At 39.0% G+C, this 20,021-nt stretch overlaps 1 protein-coding gene across 2 annotated transcripts in view; it reads left to right on the top strand.

The window, feature by feature from the left end:
- The window catches only part of LOC124179538 (DNA-dependent protein kinase catalytic subunit-like), a 97,756-nt gene extending 83,316 nt beyond the window's left edge, over positions 1–14,440 (top strand). For both annotated transcript variants that reach the window (XM_046564050.1, XM_046564049.1), the window contains exons 13-17: positions 413–3,894; positions 5,122–5,653; positions 8,311–11,269; positions 11,430–11,644; positions 11,719–14,440. In XM_046564050.1, coding sequence (XP_046420006.1) covers positions 413–3,894; positions 5,122–5,653; positions 8,311–11,269; positions 11,430–11,644; positions 11,719–11,796 — 7,266 coding nt within the window. In that variant the 3' untranslated portion in view covers positions 11,797–14,440. The remainder of the gene's footprint in view (positions 1–412; positions 3,895–5,121; positions 5,654–8,310; positions 11,270–11,429; positions 11,645–11,718) is intronic.
- Positions 14,441–20,021: the final 5,581 nt, after the last annotated feature.

Raw genomic sequence — 20,021 nt, 5'->3', positions numbered from 1 at the left:
TCTATTGAAGACTGGATATTTTTTTGGAATCTGTAAAACAGGATGTTAACCCAATGAAAAAAAGTTGGATCTTTTGACAAAGAAACAGTCCATAATCTTTTGTTATAATGAACATTTTTTTAAATCATTCCGTCACACAATAGCAAATATTATAATTAAGGATTTGTTCAGACTTCGTCTTCTTAACTGTTGTATGTTGGCCCCCAATGTCACCACCGTAAATGATGAGTGCCTGCCTCATTGAATACTTATGGTTTATGCTGCTACTTTGCCCCCCCGCCCGCCGCCCTGCGTACCGTATGATAATCGTTGAACAAGTGAACAATGCGCTTAAGAACTGGCTATGCTCTTAAGCTATAGTCATCAGTTTTCTATAAATCAGTACCTGAATCTGTATTTTACTACTTTTCAGCCGAGAATGGTAATAGCCTTGGTGGATATAGTCGACACAAGAACAGAATTAATTCATGAGAATTCGACAACTGTACTCCACGGAGAATATTTCATGAGTTTATTTCGAACGACGATTTTTCGGAATCTCTTGAAACACACAACCAAAAGCATAGATACATTATTAAGCGATTCATTGCGAGCTAAGTTCAAAGTTGTTCTTGCAATACTGGAAGACTTACTGATTTATGTTAAGAACAATAAAAAAAGTTGTGGAGAATTTCTGGAAAATTTGGAAGAGGAACTCGTAAACAGATTTCCTGTCTTTCGCGATCTGACAAGTGACGATGAAAAAAACGTGAAGATAATAAACTTGTACTCGGTGCTAGTACAATTTTCAAGAAAACCATCTGAGATGTGCAAGAAATCAAATGCATTATATTCCTGGATAATGAAACAGTTTATGGGCTATTTCGATTTGCAATATAAAACCCAGATCTTGACCAGCTTTTTGCCTTGCATTACGGATGAAACTGCTCATAATCAACACGAATTCACACGCTGCTTGTATAAAATAAAAGATGATTATTTTCCGGGCAATATGAACGATCTCGTGAAAGACAGTTTGCAACATTCTACAATAATTACATCATTTCAAACGCTGCTGTACCATTTACCATCACTGAAATCCGTCACGTTTTTTGATTGTGTGATACACGTTACAATTGGCAATGTTGGATATCTCTGGGATGATTATTCATACAAGTACTTAACTGCTTACTTCAGTGAGATATCCGTGGAAGATTCACAAAAATCTCTGATAATTCTACACAAATATTTTATGAATACAAGAAACTTTCAATCGAGATTAGATATCCTGAAAAAACTGCTTCTCAAGTGTATTTATTTCTGTAAACTTAACGCAATCGTACAATTTTTCGAACAAACCATCAAAGAAATGTACAATCTGATATTACAACACCTTCCTGATGACGAGTCCGACATGAAAAATCTTATAGTCTCCAAGATTGGGTGTTACAATCTATTCGAAATTATGTTTGCAACAGTTCCGTTACAGAAATTAACTAGTGTCAATAGTAAAATAGTGCAAAATGCAATTGGTAAAGTAGAGACGGGTAAGGAGTTATTTCAACAACTAAATATGAATGTCCTAGGTATTCGAAAATTGAAGTCTAGTAATCCTGATCACAAAGAATTGATGCGCCTCCTGCATTGCGCAGCATACAATTGTTCAATAGCTATTGTGAGTTTGAAATGCGAAGAGCACTTCTACATTCTACCATTTGCCGAGAATAAATCAAAAGGTCAATTGATATGGGAGAACATTATTGATACAAATAGAAAATATCAGTTTACGCAAGATTTCAAAGAAATACCGAAAGAACACAGGAAGTTAATCAACATTAAAAAGCAATCCAGTTCAAATAAAATACACAGTTATTCAACTGTTATGAGTTATAACCTAATTGCATCAACATTGAATGAAGATTTATCCTGTTATGATATGTATCATTCTGATCTAAAATCTAATACCACTTCAGAAAGTGTAGGCACTGAAGAAATGATGTCTCTGACGTTTGAGTTGGACGATTTTAATAACCATGAATGTATGGCACCCATTTGTGGGCTCATTACGCACATGATATCAAAAAAGATTTTCAATTTACCAAATGACGGTGAAAATATATCAATGCCAAAGTGGATGCTATGCTTCCATTCGTCCCTGAGTTCTACAATGGTATACAATGTGAAGTTTTTTATGGTCAAAATTATTCTAAATTTACAGAAGGTGTTTAAGCCATACGGAAAGTCCTTTATCAATCCACTGTTGAAATTTCTCATTCTACACTTCCAAACTTATCGCATTATGAACTATGTGATCAAGGACATCCTAATTATGCTGCTGGACTGGCAGAGTATAACTATTCCATCCGGGAATGATGAAAAACGCTTAGCTCAGAATTTATTGGAATTGGTAATGAAAAATGCGGATAGTCATCAACGACATATATACAAATACAACATTGAATTAATCAACATGATTATCGAAGCATGGCAATCTTGTTTAGATGTTCCTGAGAGTATTCTTTATACTTCAGAAGCATCCTCTAGATTTACAATTCGCATGATCCTGATTTTTCTGTGCAACAAGAAACAAGAAACATTAGCATCGAGACCTGAGGTTTTGATATATTTGAATGAGTTATTAGAAAACCAGGACGAAGAAATTGTTTTACACGTGTGCAACGCCTTCGGATTGATTCTAGAATATTTTGAATCCGTCGATGAGAATGAGAAAAAAGGTCAGATCATCAGTAATGTACAAAGATCAATTATAAATAAATCACATGAAAATCATAACAAATATATCAAATGTATTCATGCAATACATAAATTCTATCCAAATATCGTTGATTATTGTTTTCAACAACTGACATCTCACTTTTTCAATGTCGATGTGTCTAATAAGGCAAAATGTCTTGAGCTCCTTTTGGCAGCTCTTCCAAAGTTTACTGAAACAGAAATCATGACAGAGTTAGGATGTATGAAGTTTCAAGATATCCTAAAAAATAAAATCGAGACCTGTCAGAAAGTTGCTCTGAGAATGGTTGAAAAATTGCTGGATATTCTTAGTCCATCAAACTACTTGCCATTGGCTCAGTTAATAGTTCCATATTCAAGAAATGCTTCTACAGAGCAGAGAGAAATAGTTATGAATGTTTTCATAGCTATGTATAAAAAGTACAACGATAATATTGAAGACAACGACGCAGTAATGGAGTTGAAAGCTTTAAGCAAACGCATCTTACTGATGGGACTGTTGGACCCAAATGAGACCTTACAAAATAAACTTTTACAATTTTGGTCGCAAGATGGAAATATACCAGACAAGTGCAACGAAAGGATACTGCAAATTTTCAATATGTATGATATCCACCTGGAATCAACGTATTTACCAATTGTGCCATTGTTAATGTTGCATCTTGTTAGTAAAGATCCTGCATTTGAAAAAAAGATGTTTGAACCATTAAGCAGTTGCAAATTCGAAGACTATCAAGTGACGATACCACGACGCTCAGCGTACACCGGATTAGTAGTACCACTATTTACGTCATCCTTCGTTAGCCGTATCAGCCAGTATTATTCACAGTCGAACCCAATATTCACTCGGTTTAATCAATCTTTGAATCAAAGTTTATTTTTGCGAGCTTCGCAATCCTTACAGTTTAAGCAAACTGTATGTGGAGATGAATCTTTTTCTAATCTCTCTGGTAGAACTTCGAATGATGAATTGACTGACTCAAGAACAGATATTGAAAAAATTCCACCACCTTCGAAAAATATAAAGTCTCAAAGATTCTTACAGAACACTACGTTTACAAACCACAATTTGAGACGAGTACAAATTACAAAAAATTTGCACCAAAACGAAATGTTGAAGGACGAAATAAATAGCCAGCAAAATAGCATCAAAATGTACAGGTAAGCAAGATCTGCGTAGGAAGTAATAACATTTGGAATTTTTTCCAGCATAAAAAATAAATGGTAAAATAGGGAGAGATGCCGAACTTATTGTAAGAAGTTTATAACTGCCACAAAAATAAATATAAAAATACTACTGAATTTGTGAATATTTTCTCAACTGTAACTTATTATTAAGGACCATTTAAAAAACTTTCATTTCAATATAAAATATGAGGTAAAAAATAGTCGAAAGCGATATCTTACCCACACCCGATGGAAGAGACGCGACAGAGGCGAGGGAGAGATGCTTCGTGATTTCAAACACATGTTTCCGACTTTCGTGTTTCCACGATTCTTGTTGTATCTTCCGCAAAGGATGCTAAATGCACAGCCATTTATTGCACCGTTCATGTATAATTCAGTTCCTGATTTTCTTCGTTTGACAATAATTCTCCTACCATGTAACACATGAATCAGTCTATAAAATCTTGGGACTTCGTTTCTTGCTTAATAAAATCATGTTTTTTACTTCCCAATAAAAGGAGCTCTTTTTCACTTATTAAAAGAAATCTTACATCCCCAAGGACAAAGATTATCCGTTGGCAAGGGTTATTTACAAGTTGGAGAATTCTGAAAATCCACAACCGTTACAAACCAGCTACTCTTAATAACACGAAATAGTACATTTTTTTATATTTTCAACCATACTAATATGCCGCGATATATATCCCCTCTTTTCGCGCAGCATCTTTATCAAAGTGTAGGGAAATACGCCGCAGTTGATTATTTATTATCAACATTGATTAAGCTTCGAAACACGGAACTTATATCTTAAGCAGGACCACAAGATCTTGATTCAACTGTGACAATCACGATAACTGTGACATGGACAGGGGTTTCAATATAAATGTACTCCCTACGTGAAGTTTCAGGGAGACAAAATCAAATATACCTCTTCAACTCTGCGAGCATTCGCTTCTTTACTGATTACTGTATAATATCGTTCAATATCGCTATGGATGAAAATAAAAATATATCGAAATCTAGCTTGACATAACTTTAATGGCAATATTGATTCTCGTCCAGCGCAATATCTCGATAGAAAATAAAAATTATGTTTAGAGAATTGTATATTTGCACGCAATGAAAATAAACTGCATGCGGTATCTCTCCCTACTCCACCCTATGCAATAAATCAACTGTTGTTTACCGTTTACTAAAAATTCAATTTCATTCTTATTACAGAAAATATAGGATCGGGGATTTCCCAGATACTGAAATTACACATTCCAGTTTGATAAAACCATTGCAAGAATTAGCGAAGAATGATCAAATCGTTGCCAGAGATTTAACACTGGCATTATTTTGTTCAATGTTGAAAGAAATGTCAGTTGATCAAAAACAGGCATTTCTTCAAAAACTTTCTCCAAGTTTGGAACGTATTCTCAAGAACAACCAGAGTTCTAAACCTCTTATTGCAACTGTATTAGAAATAGTGTTGAATTTGGATGAAATTCGGATGAATCCGAATTTGATAGCAAGAGTATCAAAGTCTTCTGGTTTATTACCATTGGGAGCAATTTTGTTGGAAGAAAAAATTATTTCTAGTGACTCGCCGGAAAAAACAGAACCTTTATCCAAAAGATCCAAATGTGAGGTTCAAATTTGTGACGCAGAGAACAACTGGCTACAATTAGCAAGTATATACAAATGTATGAATGATTATGACATCGTACAGAGTATATTCGGATGTGAGAAATTCGGAAAAGAATTACAGGTAATAAAAATTAGTTAGTATATTGATTATTAGACTATAAAATGATGCTTTTGTATCAACAAATGCTAAATGAGAAATTTCTACTTCGCATCGACCTTGTATAAAATTGTTTATCGTATAATTATGTAACACATATTCATCTGATTCAAAAATTTTTGTAACATAAAAGATTAGGATTGTATAATCGATGCTAAAGTAGTAAACTTCTTGCATATATGTGGGGCATTTCAGGAGAACTCAACCACAAATATTTTCATCTCATACTTGAGTATTTTTTATTTGTACCACTTTGACTAAATTTATTCACAATTTATTACTTCACGTTTTCTTTTTTTGATTGCAAATAGTGCTCATTATCTCATGTTATGTTCGGAAGGCGTTAACTTTTTTCGACTGACAATGAGAAAGTGTAACGTCCGCTTAACTAACAAGGAAAGTATCAGAGCTCTGGATCGCAGATTCTGCTAAAACTGTTAGGGGTGATTCTTTGACCCAAAATATGACGCTTGCGGTACGAAGTTCAGGTAATTGAAATAATATATTCGTTTACACTTGAATCTATGAGAATCTGTCATCGGAATATTTCAGACAAAAATACATAACAGGTTCAGCTCATTAAACTACTAATGTAATCAATTCTAATCGGTCTGACAAACAGCCTAATAGATGAAACTCCATATCAGAAGTTTTATATTTTGGGGCAAAGAAACATCTGTAAAGGTTTCTGCAGAATCCGTGATCTGGAGATCTGATAATCTCCTTGTAAGTGCTGTTTGGATATATCAAACAGAAGCAGAGGTTTTCCCTCCGCAAGAATCTCATAAGCTTTGTACTAATAGTATAGTCGCTTCGGCAGAATTGAAGCAGAAAAAAACTACATAGCTAGAACAAGGTAGCTTAGCTCTATTGTTTTATTTGTCTAGTTCAAAGTACAGCTTTGGTTTACTTTTCGGTGTAAGCGATAGTGGGAGACCTATTTTAGGTCAGGGTATAGGTCAGGCCACCAGATTGTACCGTGTGTAAACTAGTTCATTGCGAAAACTTTAATGGATCCTGGTCAAGCTGTATTTTGAGAAATTCTTTCTCATGAGCTTTGTCTCAGGATATTAACTTCAGGTTTGCTCTATTATCGATCCGAGAGTGATTGAAATACTCAGTATAGTCAAATCCCACTAGCGAGACTGCGATAAAAGTATAACTCTCGTGTTTTCTCTGCGATTAATAGACTTATTGACAAATAGTATACTTTCGTTCGATTGTATCACAACATTGATTGAGCTGTAGGCAATTCCGAAATAATCTAAATTATACACAACGATTCAAATAATGATATCTTGTTTATTATGAGTGTCTTGTGGTAAAGTTAATTCTAGTCGTATTTAGAATTTAGTCTCCACAACAGCATTATACACTGCCATCTAGTGCAAAAGTTTGGCCCACTTCTGTTTACACGAATGCTGATAGGGGGCTCAGTACAGGTATGTAAAGTAATATTTAGCAAGGTATAGACAAGCCATTCTGCCCCGGTTGCCCAAGATGCTTTGCGTGGCGCAATTCCCGCGCCATCTGTAGGAGATGGCCGAAACTCTTTCAAACCGTCGCCTCAACTCTCACCCTTGTTTCAGCCGCCAAACTGTCAGCTGTGAGTTCAAAAATTATCAGCTATCCGGCGGAAACGAAAATGTGTTTTTTTTTAATATAGGCACATTTTATGAATGCACTTCGTACCGAGTACATAGGCATTCTCTGAAAACTAAGCGACTTTCTAAAAAAAGCAGCTTAGAGGGTAAGGGAAGCAATTTACAGGGTCATTTTAAGGGATAAATATTAACTTCAGAGAGCTCAGCTGAGCAAAGCCGCGTATTATTTTACATTTTGAGTAACTGGGGCACTTGTCAAATACCTTCCTAAATATTACCTTAGAGTATGCGAAAAAGAGCCCTGACTAAACACGAAGTAGACCTTCTGAGAAGTGCTAAAAGCGCGAGACTTATATGCGACCTAAATGGTTTAGGTCAAACTTGTGGCATAGCCTGCGGCTTAAGCGATTGGCGTAAACTAGCTCAACAACTAACGTACTTAATCAGCAGTACTTTTTACATATTTAATCTATCAATAAGTATAATTGTGCTATTTTTTCTCGCTAATACATATAACGCTCCTCAGTTCCTGCCAAAATGATTTGAAAATACGAAACTTTTATATTACCAACTTATAGACTAAAAAATGCTATCCATTTCTCTTAAAACCAGACATTTTTCTAAATCAGTTGAATTTTTAAATTTTTGCGATGATATCTAGAGATAATTTGAGATACACCAGTACTCTATTTATGTATAACAACTCCGGGTATTCGATACCCGTGGTGAATCGAATTGATTTACCCCACCATCAGATAAACATTTACAGCGTAATCATAACTTTGTTTTGACATGGGAAGTCAGTTTCTATATCAAGTCTAGATACGATCTGATGTTTTATACTAATTGCTTTTCACTCTACATTCCGTGCCACAGAAAATCTCGAATTAAATGGTAATTGTTAATTGGTGGAGTGTGGTTGGGTTCATTTGAAGTGCTCCATGTAATTTTAGTTTATTTAAAAAAAAAGATTGTGCTTTCCGTATTTGTTTCAAGGTACAGTAATCATGATTTCAGGAAGCATCTTTGGCCCAAGCTGCTGGTAACTGGAGCACAGCAAGGATTGTCTATGAAAACGCTTTTCATACAAATGAAGGTCTGGTTAAAAGTTATTGCCAAGAATCATTATTCACATGTCTCGCGTATCTTTCGGATTGGGATAAAATTAATCACCTTATCGAAATAGAATTGGGTGGAAATTTCGATGCCCTTTGGCAAGGGCGATTAAACGAAAATTGGATGACTTCTTGGGCATTGCAAGCACAGATTCATAGAATGGTACAAAATGATTATAGCGACGGTTTTGCAAGATCTTTGACTGACTGGGTGAATACCAAGGACAAATTAGTTCAATTGAAAAAGTCTTATGGCGAAGAAACAGCAATATTTTATATCGATGAAAATCCAGATTTTTCAGAAAATTGCTTGATGTATGCCTTGGAGACTTTGAGACAGCAATGGCAACATTTAAATCCACTGTGTTACGAACAAAAGATAACGAACTATCTTAAATTGCGAGGATTGAGTGACATAAAAACATATCTGAAAGGCATCAAAGACAAGAAAAAACTCGCCCAAAATGTACAATGCATACTTACCGTTTGGAATAACAATATGCCATCTAAACAGGATAACCTACTGCTGTGGGACAAACATATTGCTTACAGATTACATTTTCTTGGGTTATTAAAACAACAGTTCGAGGCTGAAGAATCAAATGAAACAAATCAAACGGTAGAAAAATTGAATAATGCAGTCGTCAAACATTGCTTAAATGTTGCAAATGCGGCATATGGTCAGTGCAATTGGCATTTTATGAAGAAGTATTTAAAACAATCCGAACCATTTCAAACAGATAACAATTCGATCCTTCACAAGGAATGGCAGTGTACACTGGCGATGTATAAATATCTTCGCTATTCAGATTATAAAACCACAGAAAGAAAAGTTAAAGCGTTCATTGATTCCTGGCAAGTATTATCTGAACTCGATGTTGATAATTGCTGTGATGCAAAAGTTCAAACAGATATCAGACTGCACCTAAGCAGCCTGGTGATTGAACTGCAAAAGTTATTAATGAAACATGAACCGATCGGTCAAATTTTGCTGGCAAATCTACGAAACTTGCAATACTTACCTATTGTGTACGATCAAGAGAATATTGTCACACAGTTAAGTGATTACTGTTTGATTAACATGAAAAAATGTTACGACTTGGCTAATGCCAAACATAAAGCAAAGTGTTATTTAATAGTTTCTATGTATTGTCGTTCTGTTGCTACTTATTCCGAAGGTATGCTGGAACTGTCTGAAGAATTTGTGCACTCGACTCTCAGTGCAATGAGCTATGGTTCGCTTGAAGCCAGTCAATATTTTCCGTGTCTACTGAGTCTAGAATATTCGCAAAAGCCTAATCTAAGACAAATATTCACGTGTATAAGTGCGAAAGTGGAGACATGGATGTTTCTCAAGTGGCAAGCGCAAGTGTTGTCGTATGTTGGAACACCTGTATGTTCGCTTATTACTCCTATATTATTGAGACTTGCCGAAATATATCCCAATTCCTTTATTTACACTTTTCGAATGGCAAAAAAAATGAACAGATGTTCACTGAATCATCCAATCATTGATAAGTTGAATCAAATTCTCTCAGGAAACAATGACTTGGAATTAGTTCTCGAAGCCCTGGAGTATGTCGTGCAACCAGAGCTATATTTAATGCAGCATGTGATTGAATTGAAAGCCGACATTATGAAAACCGATGTCAATCTGGCGATAAATAATTTATTATCTACGGTTTATCCAACTACAAAAGACCCCCAACGAACTTTACTGCGAGGAGATGTCTACAAGGTCATAGCTAAATTTGAAAACAAAATAAAAGAACTTCCACAAAAGAATGGTCAGGAACTGTCGTTACAGATTGAACGGATAATGAAAGACTTAGATGAAATACTTGAGAATCGTATAAAAAATACTCTTAAGGTACCGCTCAAATATTACAGCCCATTATTGTGTGCATTTAACGGAAAGAACGTCGAAATCCCAGGACAGTATGCTTACGATAAACGACCTACGCCTCAATATCATACACAAATTGTAAAGATAAATCCCGAAGTGACGATTTTGACGTCACTCCGAAAACCGATCAAGATTAGTATGCTGGGTAACAATGGCAAAAATTTTGATTTTCTCGTTAAATTTGGTGAAGACTTAAGAACAGATGAAAGAATAGAGCAACTATTTATGTTAATGAATAAAATCTTACAAGCAGACACAGCTTGTAGACAACGTCAGTTGTCTATTAACACTTACCTGCCCTTTCCCTTGACCGGTTTGCTTGGACTAATTCAATGGGTTAAAAAAACAAGCTCATTAGACGAGATTATTAACGCGGTATTAACTAAGCATCAGACGACACAACGACAGAAAATTCTGAGGTCTTACAGAGAATGGATGAGTAATCCTCACAGTAGAAAGTATAGTAGAGAGGCAGTTACAGAAAAATTCAACTACTGCAAAAACGGAATTGACTGGGACATCTTCCGGAACGCATTCAAAAGCTTGAGTTCGTCATCTGAGGTATTTTTCGCACTACGTTACAACTTCATTACTTCTTATGCAACAATGTGCATCGCTCATTGGATCCTGGGAATTGGCGACAGAAACCTATCCAACACTTTGATATCTTATGCGTCAGGAAAAGCATTAGGCATCGATTTTGGATATAGTTTTGATGCTGCAGTAGATTCATCAGTACCAGAACTTATGCCATTCAGATTGACTCCACAAATTCTTGGGCTTTTACAACCATTCAATGAACATGGATTATTAAAAATAACAATGATGAATGTTTTACGGGCATTAAAATATGGAAAAGACCCACTTCTCGCGTGCATGGATATTTTCATAAAAGAACCATCGCTAAATTGGTTGGCAAGACAGAAGACACGGGATAAAGAATGTACAGATTCAGGTTTGTATGTTAAATATCTGACGTTATAATCAGATTTATTTTAGTAGTCGCTCGACGGTTCGTCGTCGTCGTCATCGTCGTCGTCGTCGTCTTTAGTGTGGTACATGTGTATCACTTTATGTATTTTTAAGAGTTCTCTGAAAGAGCAATGTTCTTTTAGATGTCACATGGTACCCAAAGAAGAAGATAAGCATTGTTATGGATAAATTAAACGGAGTAAAACCATCTAAGCTTACTCTCGTACAGATAAAAGAGCGATATGGGAATACAGAATATTTTAACAAATATATTGATATTATAAATGGCACCAATAATGGTTTACAAGTAAGAGTACGATCGAAGAAGGATGATGAAAATTTAAACATCGAGGAACAGGTGATTTCATTATTATTACATTATTTAGTGTAACTGAAACTAAGAAACCATGTATAACATAGGAAAAATTTCAGATCGAATGCTTATTGGATCAAGCCACGGATCCTAATATCTTGGCTCGTACATTTTACGGTTGGGAACCATGGATGTGATTGATTTACCGCATACCTCGTTGCGTATCTTGTGGTGGCTTGAAACTATTTATTTGCGTTGAGGAAAATTCGCAGAACTGTAGGGAAGAAAAGCAGGTTGTTTTTCAACCTGCTTCAGTCTGTGATGTACCACAGCCTGCTGGGTACTGTTAACAAAGATCCAATCATACATGTTCCAAAATGTGTCTATTATCGACATGTCGTCTCACATACCAAAAATCATGTTTTATTTATGTATTCAAATTTACTATATTAGGCTACTACAGATTAACACTAGTATTGAACGCGATAAAGAAATTCGTTGTCTTGCATCCAGGTGTATGTAAAATATGAATGTAACGATCGCAAGAAGTTTTCTTTCTTGAGCATGTAACAGAGTTTAGGATAGTATTCACCGTGCTGTCTTGATTAAAAATTAGATAGAAGAGGGAAAAAAATGCTAGTTTGAGATCATATTTCATTATCAGAACATTTCATACGATACAACTGTGGTATTTTCTCATTTTACTCGCTGAATGAATCCCCAAAAACTGTCTAACCACATTAGATAAATTCTGTACTATCGTATTTATATAATACATGAATTTAATTATTGACAGATAACTATTCTATCTTTATAACAGAAATCGATTGGTATCCACTTTGGAGACAATTATGCTTGATACTTCTTCCTGGTAATCTCTGGAACTCTCTATAGTAAGCAAAACAAATCCAAGAACATTGTAACGAGATCAGAAACATTACGGTTTAGAGGTAAGAGGTTGTCTCCTTGGAAATGAGGGTCGAATGATATACAACAATTTGCGAATGTTCCGACCCGAGTGAGGGCCCTGCTCAGGACGAATGACTTTTAATATTTATATTCTGGCCAATATAAGATAACTTAACAAAATTAGAACCTAGAAGAAAATTATAACATAACATAATTATATGAGTCTCAATCTGAAAACGTTATCAAGTTTTTGCGAATTATTCGAGCTTTGTTTCCAAGAAAACAACTCTGTTTATTATAGTAAGGTCAAAAATCAGTTTCTACATTACGGTTTAAAGAGTACAAACCACTGTTTCGGAAAAATTTCAGATGATTGCCGGAAATGTATAATTTATATATATTTGAATTCGTCGCAGGAGGCACACTAGAGACGTTTGTATGTGGCTTGTTAATGTGAGTAACTCAGTACACTACATTTTAAATTCACCTAAAATATTCGAACTTTGCACTTTCTCGAAGCATTTTTTCTCGCTGAAATAATAGATATGATTCTTACATATCGCTTTCATGAATGGCTGGGCCCGTTTAATTGGCTAAAATAATGTAGCGTACTGAGTTACTCACGTTAACAAGCCACAGACACAAGTCTCTAATGTGCACACGTAAACAAGCCGCATACAAACGTCTCTGATGTGCCTCTTGCGACGAATTTAAATATATACAAATTCACGGCACACGAAAACCAAAACAAACTTCGAATACCGGTGATGAGAGAAATTAATGACATCGTAGTCAGGACGGCTAGGTGGTCTAGCGGAGTAAGTCTCCGGTAAAGCATTTTTGGATACCAGGTTCGCTTCCTGGCTCTGTAGTTAATTTTTCAATTCACCTAAAATATTCGAAATTTGCACTTTCTCTAAGGGAATGTATAATGTAAAAACAATAAGTCCGAAAATATTCAAATCAGATTTGAAATACCACAGTTTTGTCAGATAGAAATTCTGGTATCACGTCTAAATATCACAAGTAAATAATAAAATTCACAAAATCAAGACACAATGTCAACGTTGTTAATTTCGACGCACATTATTTTACAAGTGGCGTTCCTATAAGTTCGTTTATATAAGTGGCGGCCAAAGTATTTAAATTAAATTAAATTAGATCGAATTAAATCAACTTCCACAAGATTAACAAATAAATGTATCAAAAATGAACTCGTAGGAATGCCACTTGTAGAAACGGTGTCTGTGTTGATTTAACATGTGTTGATTGGTGTATGTGTTGAGGTAAATTATATTAAATGTGTGAGTACTCAATTGACGTGTTGAATTTATCATGTGATATTTTGACATATAATCGAAATTCCTACGCATAAAACTTATTTTTAAATTGTTTATATTTAACATCTGGTATTTGTCATAATAGAGATGTTGTAATATTCGTGTTAACTATCATTGACGCAAAGAACATCGCTGGAGATTTTTCATATGACTTTTTCCTCTATTTCAAACTCTTAATCCAAATAGTACGGCCAATATATCTTTAAGAATAGTTTTTGAAGTATTGGGATCTCTGCCAGAGGCGTGGCTTAAGAAATTGCACCTAGCAGTGAAAATATGCACTATAGCTTATGGGTCACGCTGTTTTTTATTACTATTTTTATAGAAACGCACTCTGTTTTTGTAATTTTGAAATATAATATAAAATTTTCATTGCAACAAATTTGAAAATTTGCACATAAATAATTACATAGTCCAAGTCTGCTGATGCAATTCGACATATTCGCCCATATATTCAATATCTCTACCAGATAACATATCTGAGTGCCAGAGTTCCCATTACGTATTATAATTTTGTATTCTCATCTTGATAGCTGAATTTATACATTGCAATACAACAGTTTTAAATAAAGAGTTTGATATATTATATAAATGATACTGGTTAGAATAAATATCAAGATTTACGGCAGCGAATCACCACTGAGTATCCGGTGAAAGGCAGCATCTACAAGTCGAAAATTATTTACTCTGCTCATCTTATGCACTAAAGCAACAAGTAAACATATTTCAAAAAACGTCACAGGGATTATATAATATATGTCCTCAACTATTTTAACGCGTTGTATCACTTTGAACAACATCAAAGAAACTTCAGGTATCATCACTGATTCGCTCTACGTTACCGTAGCTTTTATCGACATTGTAAGAAACTCCGTAGTATAACACTATAGTTTACGACCGTCTATTTTATCACAAGATCGAGACATTACCGAGCGCAGACGTGGAACCTACATACCGGCTATAACGTTACCACAGTGTCAACGCGTGTCGAGCATGATCGAGACATTACCGCGTAAAGACATTAAGCTGCATACATGTAAATTTTGCACGGGTCAGTTTATAGAAGGTTCTTCCACCATAAGTCAACATTGAGAAGGTTCTTCCATTCCTAGCGAGGAATGAGACGTTGAGAGGCTAGCATCTACGAATTTTCGGGTTCGTCTGCCAAGTTGAGGTATAACGTTGTGAGGCCCTACATCGATCAGTAAAACTTGGAAGGATCAGCACTGAATTTGAAGAAGAACTGATTCTCAGAATTTAGGCTGATAAATAGTTTATGGAATCGTTAGACAAGCTGGATCATAACGTCGAGAGGCCCGCGTTGATCGGCAAATTTTTCATTCTGCAAGGTTGATTATCGCGAAGAAGGCTCGACTTCTACCAACGTCAGCATCATCGAGTTGTATGATTAACTGTGCAGGCTCCGTCATCGAGGTATTGGCTAACATCGTAGTTATCAGAATGGAGGTATAGCTGTCGAACGTTGGAAAATGAATCTGATATGTGACACCAAGGATTCAATGAGGATTATTTCTACATACCATACATGCATCCGTTATTTATGATTCAGCATATAATTTATATTATAAAAATATAATCAGCAATCATTTTTTTTTTAACCACAATATCATTTGCTTCTATACCCTATACACAATAATTAGAAAGCTAATACATATCTTATTTGCTAACGTACAATTTATTCACGGGCGGAAATAAGGATAACATTTTTTTTAGTTTAGTCTGTCACGTGCGGATCGGTCTCGCACGCGACGACTTAACCCTCTAGGTATTCGTAGAGGTTTATTCTTATTTTTTTGGTGGGTCGGGAGGTAATCGTCCTCTACAGGGCTATCCCGGGAATAGGTTTGGAGGATCCAATGATATTAATGTAATAGAATGTTTACTATGGGATCAAGTTTTAATGAATCAATGAAACTGAAAATAGCAAGCGAAAGCAGCGGGTGAATATCTAAGACGAGAAAGCTTACATAAATATTCTTAACCCAGTGGTTCTCGTTCATACATCTACTCACTCTTTTGGTGGTTTCTACTCCGAATTCTCACTCCCTGTCAATTATCACTATTCTTATTACTACACAACTTGATTAAGTTCGTGGCACAGCTGTCTACTCTTATATTCTAGCTTCGAAAGACTGACGTCGCGACTCGAGACGCTTTGAACATCGCGTGTAGAATAAGAGGAATTCACTCTCTATTCGTCGATGACTCTAAGACTGATAACTTTATACTCGACAGCTTTGAAGGAGCCTGTTTCCGTAGATGTTGATTTTACTCTGTCTCTAACGGGACTGACTTCGCTCGCTCGTCCGACACCCCTTGGAACGTCGGGCGGCGAGCGAGGTTTTCGCTGAGTTTACAATTTTGAAACAAAGGCTCGCCTCGCGACGGTCATCCTCGAAGCACGTGATCTCGCGATCGCCTCATCCCGGTGTTGATTACACCCGGGATCTGGCGGGCGCGAAGACGCTGACGTTGCTGGCCGTCAACTACGCTGTTGCGCTTTGGTTGTTCCACGAACTGTTTTGTAAGAAATATTTTATATGGATTAACTAATGAATTTAAAGCTATGCTTCCTCATCTCTAAAGCGATATTAATGATTGACATGATTTATGATATATTCAGTGTAAATATGCGGCGCTCGTGACATCCCTCTCCCCTTAGGTGTCGACGCCCCCATCGACTCGGTGCGTCGGGCTGACGGTGACGCAGACACTGGAGGGTTGGCTCACCGCTGACCGCATATTTTAATCAATCGGTAGTTACATCGTTTGTGCATCGCACATGCGCTTTTTCATGACCCACGCACACATACAACACATTCTGGTTTTGGTTATTTCACTCACTTGTCACTTCACTGCTGGCTCGTCGCTCGATGTCCTTGCGCCTCGCCAGCTGCGTCACCCTCGTGAGCCTGGTCTTCTTCTGGTTGCCTTGACGTCCTTGGGTGTCCTCAGACAACCTCAGTGTCCTCGTCTTCTTCGGTCTCGGCTAACTCGGCTTGGAGGGTCGTGGGTGGTGTTCCGCCCGGCGATTCCTCCCACCGGATCAGGTCTTCCACGACCTCTGGTTCACCTTGCAGGACGTCCGCGAGGTTCGCCGGAGAGTCTGGTGTTGCGGGCGGCGTTTCGCCGGCCGGTTCTTCCCAGCCGATCAAGTTGCCTTCCTCTGGTGTGTCCTCCTCCGCGGGTCCAAGAAGCTGGTCCATTTCCCTCTGGAGCGAAAGCCAGCGCCCCATGATTCGTGAACGCACTGCGGGGATCATGATCTTGCTCAACCTTCGATAGTCCATTAATATGGGAGCCTCTTCTCCCTCCAAGATGACTAGGTGGTCGGTTTGGACCCCCTTTTCCTTGTCCCGCCTGGTCTGGACTCCCCTCTCCTTGGTGCTGACAGGTGGACGGCGTCGGGACGCCGTCGCCTGCACGGGTGTATCGTTTTGCCGTGTTGTTGAGCTGACCTCGTGGGTGGCTCTGGGAGCTGCTCGAGCGACGGGGGCTTCCTTCGTGACGAGGAGGCGACCGAAGGCTTCCACGCAGTGGCCCGCGTGTAGACCCGGTCTGTCGCCGACACTCTCGCCGCAGAGGGTGCAATTGGTGTTTGCCGGCCTCCGGCGCGAGAGGTAGCGCTCCAAGTAGCACTCCTCCCAGTGCTGTTCGCTTACTTTCTTCCCGCAGGTCGGGCAGACGCCGCGCCTCACCTTTTCCACCGCGCGGGTCATCGTTGCTGACGTCATTTTCGCCGGCGGAGGTACCTTCGTCAACTTCGGCGAGGCGGTCGAGGCGCCGCCTCAGCCGGTGCTGGTGCTGGTTCTGGTGCTGATTCTGGTGCTGGTGCTCGTATCGCCTTCTCGTACCTTGATGGGCACGAGATTGCGTGGCTCAGCTGCTCACTTCCTGACCGTTCAGTTGCACAGAGAGGGCAGGGGCTGAGGTCGGAACCACCTGCCTGGTCTGCCCATCTCAGGTAGCAGTTGATCCAGTTCGCGCAACTCGTCTGGCTCTCGCGGCAGACCGCGCACGCCTTGTTAGCTGTCGCCCTGGTGAACGTGCGGAGGTAGTTTGCGTTGGATATTCTTGTCGGTTTCGAAACGTACTGAATTTTTTTCAAAATTCTCGGGACTGCTCGGGTCTGGCTTCAGGAGTCGAATGGTGTTAGTTAATCCCTCTGAGGCCCTCTGGCTCTCCTTCTCCTTGATGTTGTGGTGGGAGAAGTCTCGATGTCATCTAGGGTGTTATTCTCCCAATATGCCACCTCAGCCTCTTGGCGGGGAAGGGGGCAGGAAGACTCCTATTTTTTCTTTGGGTTGACCTATTGTTCCTTCCCTTTCCACCTCGTACCTTGTACGCGGAGCAATTCCTGGAGCAGCGCTCGGGTTTCTGGCGCCGCCGTTGTCTCGACGCGTTGCCTGTTTTGTCTAGCCTAGCTCAATATCTTCGTAATGAGTTGCGTGAGTCGTACGCTTCGGGTGTCCACAGGGCAACCCAATCCACTTCGCCATCTTGTAGAGGTTGGCTCGCCATATGTAGGTAACCAATATTATCCCGAGAAGGAGATCCAGGGCAAACCCGGTCGTAAACAAGACGTGCTGTTCCTCCTTGTCACGGCGGTGGCTGCCGATTTCGGAGAGTCGTTGCTGCACGTCGTCTAGGGATTCGTCAGCACGTGACATTCTCCATGCTGAGCCCTTCCTGGTATATTCCGACAAGATGTTGCCTTGTCCCGAGTTTTATAATTTTCCCTTCAACGGTTCTCCGAAGCTTGGGGCTATTAGAGAGATGTTCAGTGAAATCTCCGGTGCGTAGAAGTATTGTTCGCGGCTTTCGTAAACGCGCATTCCGGTGAGAGAGGTACTTCGGGTGCGTCCTACACAGTCAGCGCTGAGGTGGAGTATCCCGGCACCTTCCAATGTGGTTGCGACTTCCATCCTTGCCGGACAGAGTATATGAAGATGTTCCGGTGCATGCAGCGAATAGAGCCATCCTCCCTGGGAGGGTAGATGCTTCCAGAACGAGTCGTCTGTCGATTGAATCCTTACATCGCAGAGCCTGTACGCGTCGATTGAGGGGTTTATTAGCATCATTACTTCGCATTGCTGCGATGTCGATACCTCTTTCAGAGGGGTCTCCATCGAGCAAATATAACGGTGCTCCACCCTGGTGCATTCGTTAATATATACGGAGTCTGCCATGAAGTATGTGCGGCGGTCCGCCGACACAACTATGTACGGCGTCGACGGTTGAATATGTGCCGATCCGTTCAGTCCCGTTCCGCGTTGGGAGGCTGGCCACGCGTACATGCGGTAAAGGTGATAAGCCGCTCACTCGAGCAGGGGAATATGAACCATGATAAGGATCCTGCCCGAGTGGAACATAATATCCGTATTAACAACGCGGGATAACGATTCTCCTCGTAGTTATTCGGTCCCGAGGGGGAATTCAAAATCGGGTACCCGAGTCTGTATTTCCCTCGTGATGGCGGTTAGCTGTGTCGCTGTTAACATGCTAGGATCGTAACGTCCTTCCCTAGCCATTGATATCGCGAGCAAATACTTCTCGCTTGTCTCAATATATTGCTTGACCTTTGCTTCCACCCGGTACGCGAAGTTCGCTAAGACATTACGGCGCATCATCATGCTCGTCTGGTTGGAGAGTTGATTGATTCGTGCATGCAGCTTATCGACCATATCTAGTTCCATCAGATATTCTCTATGTAGTTCCTGGAATCTCGAGTGGGTCACGTGAATTTCTTTACTGATTATTTGAGTTAGATTGGATTGATCATTAAACAATCGATCAATCTGTGCCTTGATATACGTTGCATCTTCTTCATTCATTGTGCCGAATAGCGATTTGCTGAGCGACCCGATGAAACCTAGCGGCACCGACCGCTTCTTCATAGTTCGGATTCTTAATGGCTTAATTGGTGCGCTAAGTCTGGAATTGTAAGAAATGGCTTCAAGGTTATCTGCCATTTGTTTAGCGCGCTGCATGAGTCCCTGAAGGTAGTCCAAGTTCGTCATTTCACGGCAGGCTTCCCTGGTTGTGACCCGGCAGCATGCCCTGAACGCCCCCCCAATCTCTTTTCTTTACCCAGGCATGTACTGCAAAACGTGATCTCCCCTACTAACGGCACCTCCAATAGTTTCGTACCC

The sequence above is a fragment of the Neodiprion fabricii genome, chromosome 4 (genome assembly GCF_021155785.1).
Source record: "Neodiprion fabricii isolate iyNeoFabr1 chromosome 4, iyNeoFabr1.1, whole genome shotgun sequence".
Taxonomy (NCBI): domain Eukaryota; kingdom Metazoa; phylum Arthropoda; class Insecta; order Hymenoptera; family Diprionidae; genus Neodiprion; species Neodiprion fabricii.
The sequence above is the reverse complement of the archived record's forward strand: the minus strand, read 5'-3'. Positions and strand labels throughout refer to the sequence as shown.